We start from the raw sequence: 13372 nt of genomic DNA on the forward strand, positions 1-13372 counted from the left end.
AGTCCAAGCAATTTATATACCGAGTTCGGTATATATATATGTGTATATTTCAAGCATTATACGCGTTGGAGATAGATTCTGCATTGTCCAAGGCTGGCTCAATCTGCCAAGGTGGGTGGGTTTCTTATCGATAAGCATTCCATAATTCTTCCACTTTTTGGACCTAGGCAGTCGGACGTGGTGAGATTATCTCGGTTTTATGTACGAATCCATCGTACGTACTAAACAAACGGTGTCGCCCCGGTATGGTATGGAATTCACAATTTCATGGATAAAACCAATCGAATTTGTCAGAGAAAGGGAAACATCCTTGATCATTCCGTTCGTCGAGATATCATATCTCGTGCAGTGACTTAGAAATATAAATATCTAGAATCAGAGACCTGACTTTATCTACCACCCCTCCCCTCATTCTTCCTTTTCCCCCAATCGAGCTTCATCAAAAACCACTTACTACGTGTAGTCATGGCTTCCCTGAGTGACCAAGAAGCCTTTGCAATTGCAGTCGAAGAAGCCAAGATTGGTTATGAAGAAGGTGGCGTCCCGGTATGAATTCCCAAGATCATTCCATTACAGATCTCGAGCCATTGCTAACCAAGATGCCATGCATATCAGATTGGTGCAGCTTTAGTCTCAAGAGATGGGAAATTGTTGGGCCGGGGCCATAATATGAGAGTCCAGAAGGGGAGTGCTATTCATCATGTAAGACTTGCCATTGTTTGCAGCTTGGCACTTACAGATAAAGAAATGCTGATGCAACTTAGGGAGAGACATCCGCTCTAGAGAATTCGGGTCGCCTCCCTGCCTCAGCTTATAAGGGGTCCACCATGTATACAACGTATGTCAAGAGAAACCCTCGCCATCAAACAAAACTTCCAGATTCAAGAGCACAAAACTAACAAATCACGGTTAGATTGTCTCCATGTGATATGTGGTATGTTTAGTATTCACATAAACAACTCTGAAATTTGCTAATCACGATGGAAAGCACGGGAGCATGTCTTTTGTACGGGATATCACGAGTCGTCGTGGGTGAGAACAATACTTTCCTCGGCGGCGAAGCATACTTGAAGCAAAGAGGAATTGAAGTTGTCAACATGCAAAGCAAAGAGTGCCAGGAATTGATGGAAAAGTTCATCAGTGAGAAGCCAGAATTGTGGTATGTTATACAATCTAATCCTAAAAGACTGTCTTTGACTTAATACTTCTCATAGGAACGAAGATATCGGGGTCGAGAAGAGGGTCCACACCAAGGAATGATCAATACGCTTAACGATTTGGGTATCACTTGGTTAATCGGTGAATCTCTTGGAAATAGAATTTCAAATCCTCGGGGTTGACGAATGGCGTGATACCTGTGAGAAAATGGATTAGTTGAGAAAAAGCAGCCGAATAGGAATTACCAACCATGACCGAGATTTGCAATCCATCCTTGTTTTCCTCCACCAAAACCATTTACCATTTCCTCGACTACTCGAGTGATTTCGGAACGAGTTCCATATAGAACTCCTGGGTCTGCATTTCCTTGGAAGACAACTGGGCGGTTTCCTCGTATCCGAACAGCCTCCGCGGGGTCTTGTAACCAGTCCAAACCTACTACCTGATATCCTAAATCACATAAGGAATCTAAGGCATACCAAGCTCCCTTTGCAAATACAACCATTGGGACTTGCTCGAGGCCGAGCTCCTTTAAGCGTTTTGGTAGATTCTCCGATATATAGGCAAGATATGGTCGTGAGAACTCCTTAAAAGAAGATGGGGATAATTCCGCAGCCCACGAGTCGAAAACTTGAACCAACTGATATAACCATTAGTTTGGACCAAGTAAAATCATGAGCGGTCAATAAAGTTACCTGTGCACCAGCTTTTACTTGCAAAGCTAAATACTCTACACACACTTCTGCGATCTTCTGAAGAAGAGCCTTGCTTGCTTCGGGATACCTGTAAACCCAGGTCTTGGTCTTCACAAACAACTTACTTCCTCCACCTTCCACCATGTAACATAACAGGGTCCATGGAGCACCACAGAATCCAAACAATGGTACTCTTCCCTTTAACTTGTGTCTGGTCAAAGTGATTGCCTTGTAAACATAGTCCAATTCTGCCGCGACATCCACCTTCTTGTTCAAAACTCGCTCATATTGGCCGTCCTCAGGTGACTCCAGGGGCTCCGGAAAATGCGGTCCTTTCTTGTCAACCATCTCTACAGTCATTCCCATAGCTTGAGGAATCACTAGAATATCGGAAAATATAATGGCTGCGTCGACGAGTCCGGCAAAACGTTCAATGGGTTGGAGAGTTAATGTCGAAGCAATCTCTGGAGAGCGGCAGCATTCGAAGAAGTCATTCTTTCCTTTTGCTTCATGGTATTCGGGTAGGTAACGTCCAGCTGTAAGATTTCCAGATGTTAGCTATCTCAATCTCATGATTCTCATTTACTTCAAACGTTGGCCATACCTTGACGCATCACCCACATTGGCGGACGTTCAACCTTTTGACCTAGACTTCGTTAGCAATCAGCACTCCAAAGGCTTAGGAATCATAGCATCTACCCCATGCTGTTCTCAGGATGAGATCGTTCTGTAATGGCTCAAATTGATGCTCCATGGTGTACTAATTTGTATCTCAAACTGACTGAGGGGAATCTTCTGCCGAAAAACACCACAAATGTACAAAGTATGAACGTCCTAGATTGCGTCAATCAAAAGAGTTTGGCAATAATAAATCCGAGGAGAAGTTAAAAGAAATGTGATGGAAGTATAAGGTTTATGTGAACCTTGGTCTATTTATTTTCTTACTATTACCATGGCCTAATTCCCATGGTCCCTTCGGGGTTTCATTTTCACCCCACCAAACGTGAGCTTCGAGATCCACAAAATAAGTTGACAGGGACGAGAGAGCTCTGGAAAAACTATTGATCCGTTGCATTTCAACTATCATTCGCGGTGTACGAATTAATGATACGCAAACTGTGGTGATAAAGCTTCCACTCAAGTCATTCTCACTGTGTCATATCTTGCCCATGAAGAATATAGAGCATGCCATTCTGCTCCAAGAAGACCTGATTTCAATACCTCACCAATGTCGAATCGCAAAGCATTAACGCGGCTGGCATATTTTTCAACGAGCGATGCTCCCTCGCCCATCGACTTCCTGTCGAAGGCTCAAACATCTCACAACATCCTTTGAATGTGTATGGGTCTCTGAGGAGGATCTTTACAGTGCATTCCAACGCTTCTGTGGTGCTTCGAATACAATACGTCGACATGGGAGCTCAGTGCCTGGCCCGTTGGAAAGCCGGAGGAGATTGGGGAGGAGAAGGATGGCGCATGTCACAGAGATGACACAGGCTTCAATGTACGATCCGGGGGCTCTGTGGTGCTCGTCATGGGGGCCAGAGAAAATAGAATCGCAGTGGAAGGCTCCAACGCCTCGAATTAATGAACAATCAAGGCATCCGCCAGCTTTACCATCCTGGTTGACGAATTGGACTCCCATGCCCGAAGAACCTGTAGGTGTTTCCACGGAGCCTGTAATTGCGGAAGAAACGACTGAGAAAGCCTATGATATCTTGCGACAAGAAAGGCATATCCAAGACCATTTTCATGATTTCGAAATGGCAATAGAGCTTAACCATCGGGAATCTACTGAGTTGGAAGGGGACTGGAATACGAAAAAGAAGAAGGTTCGGCATCAACAGTTGGTCGGACCGAAAAAGGCTGTAAAGCTTTGTGTATCGTTTGGTAAAAGACTCCAACAGAGTCTTACTCTTGGACTAGTTACTAGCGATCTGCTGTCCAACTCACTTCGAACTGTTACCAATGTTCTCGTGGATATTCATAGCGGTTCTCACTCCAACACTAAAAGTTCTAATAGACAAATTCCCAAGACGGATGATAATTTTTGTGGGGGAGGTGCTGATGCAGCTAAGAAATTGCTTGCCTTTTATAGACAAGTCTGGGATGGTATCGTTTCTTGTAAAGTTCTCACGCCCGCCGATTTTGATTCGAAAGTCATGGCAGAATATTTGTCGTTACTTGCAAATCTCCCAAGCACCAGCGAAACACAACTTCTGGTTTCTGAGATCCTTCCTTCGTTATCTGCAATTCAATTGGGCAGTAATTTAGACAACATTTTGTCTATACTCAATAAGTGGTCATTAAGCTGGCTCCAAAAAACGAATGCTCCCACAAATAGAGATCAAATCTTGACGAAATCAGAGGCATCTTTGATATCCTCACAACGAAACTTCAACCATCTCCGAATGCTAATATGGTCCAATAGAGGCAAGGAAACATCTGAACTATTGAAGCACGTTCGGGAAATCCTAATTCAAGCTTCTACAAATCTTTCCACTGCCAGCACAGAATTGAGGGCTGCAGAAAGAATATTCTTGCCTCACAGTCACTCCATTGATGTAATGAGCCAAACTCTAACCAATCTACCTAAAGAGATAACTTCTATTCTGACCAGATCTCATTCGGAAGTGATCTGTTCCATAGCTTTCTGGAATCAAAAGAGTCTTGCGGGACTCAAAGACTACCTTGCTCAATCCCACAGGGCACGATTGAATTGGCTTTTTGTGCTTTCCAGATTGAAGAATATTGACAATTCAATATTCACGGAGACATTCAAAATATTGCAGCAACAGGATCTTAGCCCATTCAATCTAGAAACCAAGGAATATGTTCTGACTTGGCGCCAGATGTCTGAGCTTGTTTTAAATCGCTGGGCTAGTCAGGGCGCTTTAACAAACAGCGATGTCGTTATCGACACTTTCAAGATCAAGTCCCTTCATTCTCCCTCATCCTTTGGGTGGCTTCTGTGGACTTTACAAGAATACGGGCAATTGAGCGACGAGAAGATACAAGATCTATTTGGTTTTTTCCGAGATATACAAGCGTTCGGCCACATACACGCAGTGCTAAGGCAATCAAAAACGTTCAATTTGCGGATAAATTCCAATGTCCTGGCAGATCTCGTCAACACAACGACTTTCGTAGATCTCCAAGCGGCGTATAATATATACATGCAACATTGCATAGGCGAGGTCGAGCCCGAGAATTGTGCGACTTTGTTCGCCACGATGGTATATCACGGAAGCGAAGGAATCTGGGCCGCATTGGACGCTCCAATCTACGCAGCAATGCCCAAATGGAAAAGAAAGGCCCCATCACCAAAGAGTCTTTCACGTGCACGAGTCGAACTTATACACGAAATGGCAACAGCGTTTGCACATCATAATGTCGAGCATCCCAGGCAAGCTCTTCGTAATGTTACACAATGCTGGCATTATCTTCGTGCGCATAAGGTTAAACCGACGCCGGAAATCTCAAGGGCAATTACACAAGTGGGCATCATTGCGGATGTGAGGAATGAAAAGTGGGGTCGAACAGAAAGAGTGAGATGGGTTCTAGATGTTATCGAAGAGGCGGAAGGTCCAGAGATTGCGGATGCAGTGAGAAAGGCGGTGGCTAAATGGAGGCAAAAACTTAAAATCAGACTTGAGAAGAAGAAAGAAGGCTATATTGTGTAGTATATAAAGCTTTGTCACTTCAATAGTGCACGTTATACCCAGGAGTCTAAAGACGTCCCATAGCCATTTCGTAGATAATTAAAAGGTCACATCAAACTTCCCAACAACATCTTAATACCATATCCCAATACCATTTCCCATCTCACTTGTTAACAATGATCTAAACCTTGTCGCCTCTGTAAATCTCACATCTAACCCTCACCATCGCACCCAATCCCCAACATCCAACATCCAAACCAAAAATGCACATCATGCCATACAAACATTACACTTCACTCTCGTCCATCTATCCAGTCACCCTCCACAAACCCACCCGCCATACAAATCCCCCAACTCTCTCATTTCTCCCATCAAACATCTCATCGTACGACCTGGCGCAGTGGTCTACTCAACTGACTTATATATACACTGCGTTTTAACCATCTTCGGATGGGTGGGATGTTTGATATATTACGGACAGAATTGACCCCATTACGAAGGGTTCTGCTAGTAATAAAATCCTCATATCAAAGAGGATTTTCCCATACACAACTTGGTTTTTTGCCTTTTTGGTGGATGGAAATAGAGGAAGTGATTTTTTTGGTGGGGAAGGGAGGGGAGGGGAGGGGTGAATTTCGCGAATGGTGAGGACTTTATTTTTGGGGTGGGAGAGAGTGAATATATATATGGAATGAGAGTTTTGAAGTTAGTGGGGGGATGGTAATCATTATGTTTCGTTCTTGGACTAATTGTGTATGATGTCAAGATATGTATGGTCTGGGTATTTTTTCCATTCAATTGTTTAGCAAGTTAGGTAGCTAACAAACATGTGTAGATTTATTCCTCATCCTCCATTTTTCTCAAATTTCCAACATTATACAGGAGACTACCCAACTTATTCTTCTTCTCCTCATCCAGTATTCCCTCGCTATCTTGCGATTTAAATCCTTCCAATTGCACATTGACGAATTTCTCATTTTCATATTTGAAAAATTGTAGAGGACTTGCGACGGGTGAGTTGATGTCCTTCACGGCCGTGATGGAACCGGATTCGTGGATGTTGTCGATGGAGATTATGAGAGAGAAAGAAGATGAGGGGGTGGGGTTGCTGAGGGTACAAGAGAGCGCATTGCCTGGTAGGGTGATGGTTTGGGTATGGATGAGTTGGTTGGAAGGCGTAAGAGTGTAAATGAAGGCGGCGGGAACACTGAGATTTTGTTAGCTTGAGTTCAGTCTGGCCTTCTGTGGGGAGGATAATGAAACTTGCCCTTCAGATGTAGCTACGATGATATCTTGATTAGATGCTTCATCTCTAGCGTGGTAAATTCCCGTCACTGCAACCTTTTTAGACTCGGCCTCGGGTTCATCTTTGGTAGTTTCTGAGCCAAATGCTTCAACTTCAGACTTGAGATTTACTTTAGATAGTAAAGATCCATTGAGCCAACTCCAAACGTGCAGGTCGTCATCTCCACCACCAGAAATAAGAGTTTCTGGTCTTGTAGAAGGAATGCATAAACGACTGACATATTCAATGTGCCCGAGACAGAATCCCTCAATGACGTGCGATTGAGGAATTCCACGACTAACACGAATGTGCTCATCACGATCAGCTGTAAGAATGTAGTGGCGACCTGACACGGAAGCCGCCAGGATATCCGTCAACATAGAAACATGTCCAAGGAGAAGTTTGTGCTCAAAATCTGGACCAGTTTTCTCAGACACTTTGTTGGTCTGCTTCTTTTGAGCCTCAAGTGCTTTTAAGTTGCGTACGGAATGTACTGTCAAGGCACTTGCTGAAGGCTGAAACTTTTTTGGAGCTTGCTTTTCGGTAGAAACATCCTCTTTAGCGAATGGAACTGAAGGGGATGGAATGAGAGGAAGAGAATACACATCTCCAAATTTATCAGCGCTGATAATGGTACTGCAGTCATCGGTGGTAGCAAGAGCACAAGGCCGTTTAGGCATAGTACTAAAATTGTCAGTCAGAGTCACTTATGAAAGGGGGAAATCCCTACCGATCACTGATCTGTTTTAACTCCTTGCCTACTGTATCCTCCCATGCCAACACTCTGATAGTTTTGTCCTCGCCTGTAACTGCAATCACGTGCTGAAGGTCTTGGGTGATAGCCAAAGCAGTAATGGGTGAAGGTTCAATGATCTTTGGTGCTGTATTCTTCGCCTTTTTCTTCAATTGCTGTACGACAACAGTCTTCTCTTCCTTTTCCTCGCTAACGGATACCTTCCGTCTCTTTGCTGGCGGGGTTGACGATTCCAATGGGGCATCTGGAGTAGATGCTTCTGGTTTCTTCTCCTCACTTTTCGTTTGCGCCTCTTCCCCGGCTGCCTTCAATGCATTCGTACTTTCTGGCACTGGAGACTTCCACGTTGAAAGGTACGAACCATCTTTAATGTCAAAGGTGTCTATGCTTGAGCCTCGAGCTGCTACAAGATAGTTACCACATTGCTTGAGACATTGGTATGGTGCTCTGAGTTTCGACATCTTTTTGTGATAGACTGCCTTGTCCCCCGGATTAAGTAAATGGTTTCTAGATGGCGATATATTTCCTTCCTCGAAGTGGCTATCCATATATCAAAATATCAATAAATGCCCAAAAAATCCAAAATATTTGACCAAATATCTCGAATTTATTTATCGACAAGGGTCTGAGCTTCTCAACCAATCAAAATATATTTTCGCATGCCATATGGCGCTAAGCACTAGCGGCTCCCACATTCTAACAATTCGTCAAACTCATCAAATGGATCTTTTTTTCGAATTTTGATTTACTTTGCGACAATCACAATTCTTCCACGAAGAACAAATCCTCAACTCTAACATAATAAATTTGTCCTTAAATCACCTAACTTCACAAATAAGAAGATATGGGGGGCAAATCCGAAAACAAGGCCGGCTACTTCGATAAGCTCAAGGGCTTACTCGAGGAGTACAAGTCCATCTTCATCGTCACCGTCGACAATGTCAGCTCTCAACAGATGCACGAGATCCGTGGATCTCTCCGTGGTGAGGGTGTTGTCTTGATGGGAAAGAACACCATGGTACGTTTACTCGAAATTGATGAATTCTGCTGTCCTTCGCACACCCGGAAAACTAATTTTTGTGTTTGAATAGGTCCGCCGTGCTGTCAAGGGCTTCGTCAACGACAACCCAGAATACGAGCGTCTCCTTCCTTTCGTCAAGGGTAACGTCGGTTTCGTTTTCACCAACCAAGACCTCAAGACCATCCGTGACAAGATTCTCGACAACAAGGTTGCTGCTCCAGCCAGAGCTGGTGCCGTTGCCCCAGCTGATGTCTACGTCCCAGCCGGTAACACCGGTATGGAACCAGGAAAGACCTCTTTCTTCCAAGCTCTCGGTGTCCCAACCAAGATTGCCCGTGGTACCATTGAAATTACCGCAGACTTGAAGCTCGTTGAGGCTGGTTCCAAGGTCGGAGCTTCCGAGGCTACCCTTCTTAACATGTTGAACATCTCTCCGTTCACATACGGTATGGGTATCTCCCAAGTTTACGATGCTGGTAACACTTTCCCACCAAGTGTTCTCGACATCGAAGAGGCCCAACTTCTCAAGGCTTTCAGCAGTGCCATCACCACCATCGCTGCTATCTCCTTGGCTGCCAACTTCCCAACCCTTCCATCTGTTATGCACTCTGTTGTCAACAGCTACAAGAAGGTTTTGGCCGTTGCCATCTCAACCGACTACAGCTGGTCTGAGATTGATGAGTTGAAGGACCGAATTGCCAACCCAGAGGCCTACGCCAGTGCCGGACCTGCCGTTACTGAGGCTGCCCCAGCTGCCGTTGCTGAGGAGGCCAAGAAGGAGGAGTCCGAGGCTGAGGAGTCCGCTGATGAGGGATTCGGAGGAATGTTCGACTAAATTCGCCAATGATATATCTGAAATGAATTCTGTGTATGTCTGAAAGGATATATAAGAAAACATCAAGATTATCTAGTTGTCATCCAAGTATCTTGACTCTGGAAAAATGAAAAAATTTAACAAGCCAAAGCATGTGTATCGTGGAATGACAATGAAATGTGATGTGAAAATCACAAGTCTATTATTTCCAAAAGGTTCGTCGCTGTTTCTTCATTTAGTCGCACAATTTTCTCAAGCTTTGTGATGAACAAATCATAGCTTTTTAACCCCGAGTGCATGCGCACGTTGAAGATTAAAAACAACAACACTCTAATTTTTTCCTGAATGCTTTTTAAATTTATCATTGTGTCATACAAACATTCGTGATCGTGATCAATTGCTGACCATCTATTCAGGATTTACATCTTTTTCCAATATCTGCCTAGCGACCTTGATAGCTTCTCTCGGTAATCCAGCCAATTTAGCAACCTTGAGAGCGTGACTCTGTCTGTTGATACCCTCCTTTAATTTATACATGTATCTAAATGCTCCATCCGTGTTCCCATCCTCTTCCACATCCGTACAATAAAATCCCACTGCATCCATATTGTTTTCTTCTATCAAATCTACCAATGCATGGAAATGTGTCGCGAACAGTGCCCTGCATTTGTTCACATGATAAAGATGATGCAAACATGCAAAGGCCACGGCCACACCGTCAGTTGGTGTTGTTCCTCTACCAATCTCATCCATGATGACGAATGATCGTGAAGTCGCATTCTTGAGAATCGTCGCACTCTCCAACATCTCCACCATAAATGTCGATTGATCTCGGTAGAGATTATCTGCAGAACCAACACGACTGAATATATGATCTACAATCCCCAGCTCTGCATATTCAGCAGGTACATATGATCCAACTTGTGCAAGAACCGTGATCAATGCATTTTGGCGCAGAAAAGTACTTTTGCCAGCCATGTTGGGACCGGTAATTAGCCATGCTTTGTGAACGTCTCCTACAAGACAATCATTGGAAATAAAGCTTCGACCTTCTTCCTTTAACCCAGTCTCAACAGTAGGGTGTCTTCCGCCAATGATTTTGTGCGCAGAACTTGCATTGAGGGTAGGACGAGTCCAACCTCTTTCATTTGCCAATGTAGCAAGTGAACACGCGATATCAATTTCATCCAGTACAGCTGCATTACGACGAAGTTTCACGAGGTTGGTAATAGCCAATTCACGAAGTTTATAAAACAATCGTTGTTCTTCAGCTCGAATGTGGATGCGACATTGATCAATTTCTTGACCGAGGAATGTCCATTCGGGGTGATGAAGAGAACGGGTACTTTTGCTTGAGCTGATGGTGCGGGCTTCGGGGATGTCAAGATTTATATCTCTCCCTTTGACGTGGCAGATGTGACCGAGGCCGGGGGTGAAGCGAAGGGTGAGACTTGTTGCGCCGAGACGGTCGCAGAGAGAAGCTGCTAAAGCGGTCTTTTGATTTGCTAGAGAAGATAGTTCTTTGTGGAGACGTTTGAGGGTTGGCGTGGCACTTGGTTTCATGATCCAGGCCTCACTCTCTTGGTTGTAATATTCGCGAAGGCTGGTAGGTTTCTTGCGGTTGCTTTTCCGAAGGATGGATGTTTCTTCCGTGTTTCCTTCCGAGGCGACGATTGCTTCGGCCAATGCTTGCATCTCTCCACTCTCACCTTCCTCAATACGATGCTGCTGAACTAGACCTTCTTCGTCGATAGCTTCTGTGATTGCTTGGGCGAGTTCCATTGGTTCTTTGAGGTGAATGCGAGTAAGTAATTCTTGTATGCAAGGCTTGGGCGTTGCATTATGAACTCCGAGTGCGAATGCCAAATCTCGAGTAGCATGTATCGTGCTAGCCAAATCTAGAAGATCATCGCCATCTCCTCTGCCAAATGCAAACTTTTGCAGTAAACGATGGGAATCATGGCTGCGTTTCAGGAGAGTTATTACTCGGTCTCGAAGGTTCTCACTTTCGAGCATGTATGTCACGAGATCGAGTCGAGAGTTTATCACATCTAGAGATGTTGAAGGCGATGCTATTCTTTACGTTAGCCTTCGAGAAATATTGAAATTGGCCCAAATTATGGAGAAACACAAAACTTACCAAGCCAATTCTCCAATAATCTTGCGCCCCCTTTTGTGACTGTACGTCGGATCGTGTGCAATAAACTACCACTGAAAACATCTTCCTTGATGGTCCTCTTGATTTCTAGAGCCCTCATAGTATTCTTGTCGATTCCCATAACATTCAACTGGCGAACCGGAGGTTGTAGTCTCATGTTCGTACTTTGTAATCTCGTTTCAACATAATGAAGTAAGCAACTACCAGCCGATATCTCTTCCTCTGTGAAGGTGTCTATCGAGGATGGTGAAACTGCTGATTCTAGCATGGGGGTCCACTCGGATATGGGCTTCACCCCTGAAAGCGTTGCATAAGTGATCATGCGGTGTTCGTCGGTGAGAATGGTAAATATTTCGTGACTTTTCAAGGATTGTATCTCTTCATCCAACACAATTTCGCGTGGAGCAATACGGGCCAGGAAGGAAGGAAGTTGTGAAAGCGACGACTTTTGGGTGAAGAAGTGACCAGTTGACAGATCTAGCCAAGCCAAACCAATTGATTTACGATGCTCCTCATATTCAATATCGTCAACTGTGTCACCGTGCTCTATGTGTATTGCAAGCACATAATTATTCGAAAGAGGGTCCATGAAACCTTCATCGATGAGAGTACCAGGTGTGACAACTCGGGAGACTCTTCGATCATGCATCAGTCCTCCAGATTTTACCTTGTCCGAAACATCATTTGGGAACTCTTCCGATATGGCAACATATCGATTTAAATCTTGAACAAGTATCTTTAAGTAACGATCAAGTTGATGAAACGGAAATCCAGCCTATTTACCATTATTACATAACAGGATAACATCATGATGATAACTTACCATTGACACAGGCCCAGCATTTGTTTTCTTATGGGAAGTTTTAAGACCCAGAAGTGGACCAAATTCGTCCGCATGCTCAAAATATAATTCGTAGAAACCTCCAACACGGGTTATAACCACGCAGTTCTCAAATTTAGCCATGTTGCTACGGACCTGCATAATCACAGTTGGGTACAGTGGTGTTTCATTCTCAAATTCCAATGGCTCCAGAGGAAGTAATCCTTGAGGAAGTTCTACTTCACCTGATGCTTTAGCTTTTTTCAAACTTTTCTCGGCAGTTGACGTAGATGGAGGATCTTGTGATTCGTGTATCTCTGAGGATTCAGAGTCGACAACAATCAAGCCTTGGGGCAAACTCTCCATGCGCCTGGCTCTCCTTGGTGGTTTCTCCTTCTTTGTATCCTCTTCAACATCGTCCAACGTTGCAGAAATTTGCAGTTCTTCAGATCGAGCTGTGGCTGGCTCTGGTTCCTGAAGTAAATCTTGGACATCTTCAAAAAATTCCAGAGAAACTCTCTCTGAAGATTTATCCCTTTTTAGCGATTGCTCCAAATTCAAAGGTTCCAAAGGCCTCAAATCCAATCCATGAGGAAGATCATTGAAATTAAAAGTAGATTTCGTTTTCTTTCCTCGACGGAAAGCCAGAGATCTGGACGAAATGACATTATTGCGAGCAGTCGATGACAGAGTGAAACGAGACGAAGAATTGCCCATACATCTTCTAGTACTTAAGGAAGGGAATGGAACAAAAGCATTATATCTGCGAAAGTTCCTCGCATTAAAGAATGACATTGGGGGATCTTCAAAAGCTCGACATTCCAATTGATGTGGACATTAACCAAATTGAGAAAGCGTGATGAAGGTGATAAACGTGAGGGGTCAATGCAGCGGGATTACTAATAAGCCTTGGACCGTTTTGCTGGCAGACGCAAACGGGGAAACTCTGAGTGACGTGTCCAATCACAAGGAGGGAATCGTCTACCCGGGTACGTAAACGAAAAC

The 13372-nt window shown here is 44.1% G+C and overlaps 6 protein-coding genes across 6 annotated transcripts; 3 read left to right on the forward strand and 3 right to left on the reverse strand.

Annotated features, from left to right (window-relative positions):
• The first annotated feature begins 159 nt into the window (after positions 1–159).
• Positions 160–1325, forward strand: Bcfcy1. Its single transcript, XM_024693665.1, has 6 exons — positions 160–546; positions 616–702; positions 765–838; positions 914–934; positions 989–1159; positions 1215–1325. The coding sequence occupies exons 1-6, from the start codon at positions 466–468 to the stop codon at positions 1258–1260; spliced, it is 480 nt and encodes a 159-aa protein (XP_024549451.1). The 5' UTR covers positions 160–465; the 3' UTR covers positions 1261–1325.
• Bchem12 lies at positions 1142–2852 on the reverse strand. Its single transcript, XM_024693666.1, has 5 exons — positions 2553–2852; positions 2458–2499; positions 1854–2389; positions 1408–1798; positions 1142–1355 (listed from the first exon to the last, which is right to left on the reverse strand). The coding sequence occupies exons 1-5, from the start codon at positions 2605–2607 to the stop codon at positions 1285–1287; spliced, it is 1095 nt and encodes a 364-aa protein (XP_024549452.1). The 5' UTR covers positions 2608–2852; the 3' UTR covers positions 1142–1284.
• A 13-nt stretch (positions 2853–2865) lies between these two features.
• On the forward strand, positions 2866–5639 carry BCIN_06g06310 (hypothetical protein). The gene has a single exon (XM_024693667.1). The coding sequence runs from the start codon at positions 3131–3133 to the stop codon at positions 5534–5536; it is 2406 nt and encodes an 801-aa protein (XP_024549453.1). The 5' UTR covers positions 2866–3130; the 3' UTR covers positions 5537–5639.
• Positions 5640–6284: 645 nt separating this feature from the next.
• On the reverse strand, positions 6285–8148 carry Bctrm82. The gene is made up of 3 exons (XM_024693668.1): positions 7531–8148; positions 6783–7484; positions 6285–6722 (listed from the first exon to the last, which is right to left on the reverse strand). The coding sequence occupies exons 1-3, from the start codon at positions 8013–8015 to the stop codon at positions 6353–6355; spliced, it is 1557 nt and encodes a 518-aa protein (XP_024549454.1). The 5' UTR covers positions 8016–8148; the 3' UTR covers positions 6285–6352.
• Positions 8149–8260: 112 nt separating this feature from the next.
• Bcrpp0 lies at positions 8261–9532 on the forward strand. The gene is made up of 2 exons (XM_001549200.2): positions 8261–8572; positions 8646–9532. Exons 1-2 carry the CDS (start codon positions 8399–8401, stop codon positions 9408–9410), a joined length of 939 nt encoding a protein of 312 aa, XP_001549250.2. The 5' UTR covers positions 8261–8398; the 3' UTR covers positions 9411–9532.
• A 203-nt stretch (positions 9533–9735) lies between these two features.
• Positions 9736–13334, reverse strand: Bcmsh1. The gene is made up of 3 exons (XM_001549201.2): positions 12371–13334; positions 11530–12322; positions 9736–11461 (listed from the first exon to the last, which is right to left on the reverse strand). Exons 1-3 carry the CDS (start codon positions 13160–13162, stop codon positions 9798–9800), a joined length of 3249 nt encoding a protein of 1082 aa, XP_001549251.1. The 5' UTR covers positions 13163–13334; the 3' UTR covers positions 9736–9797.
• Positions 13335–13372: the final 38 nt, after the last annotated feature.

The sequence above is a fragment of the Botrytis cinerea genome, chromosome 6 (genome assembly GCF_000143535.2).
Source record: "Botrytis cinerea B05.10 chromosome 6, complete sequence".
NCBI classification, from domain to species: Eukaryota; Fungi; Ascomycota; class Leotiomycetes; order Helotiales; family Sclerotiniaceae; genus Botrytis; species Botrytis cinerea.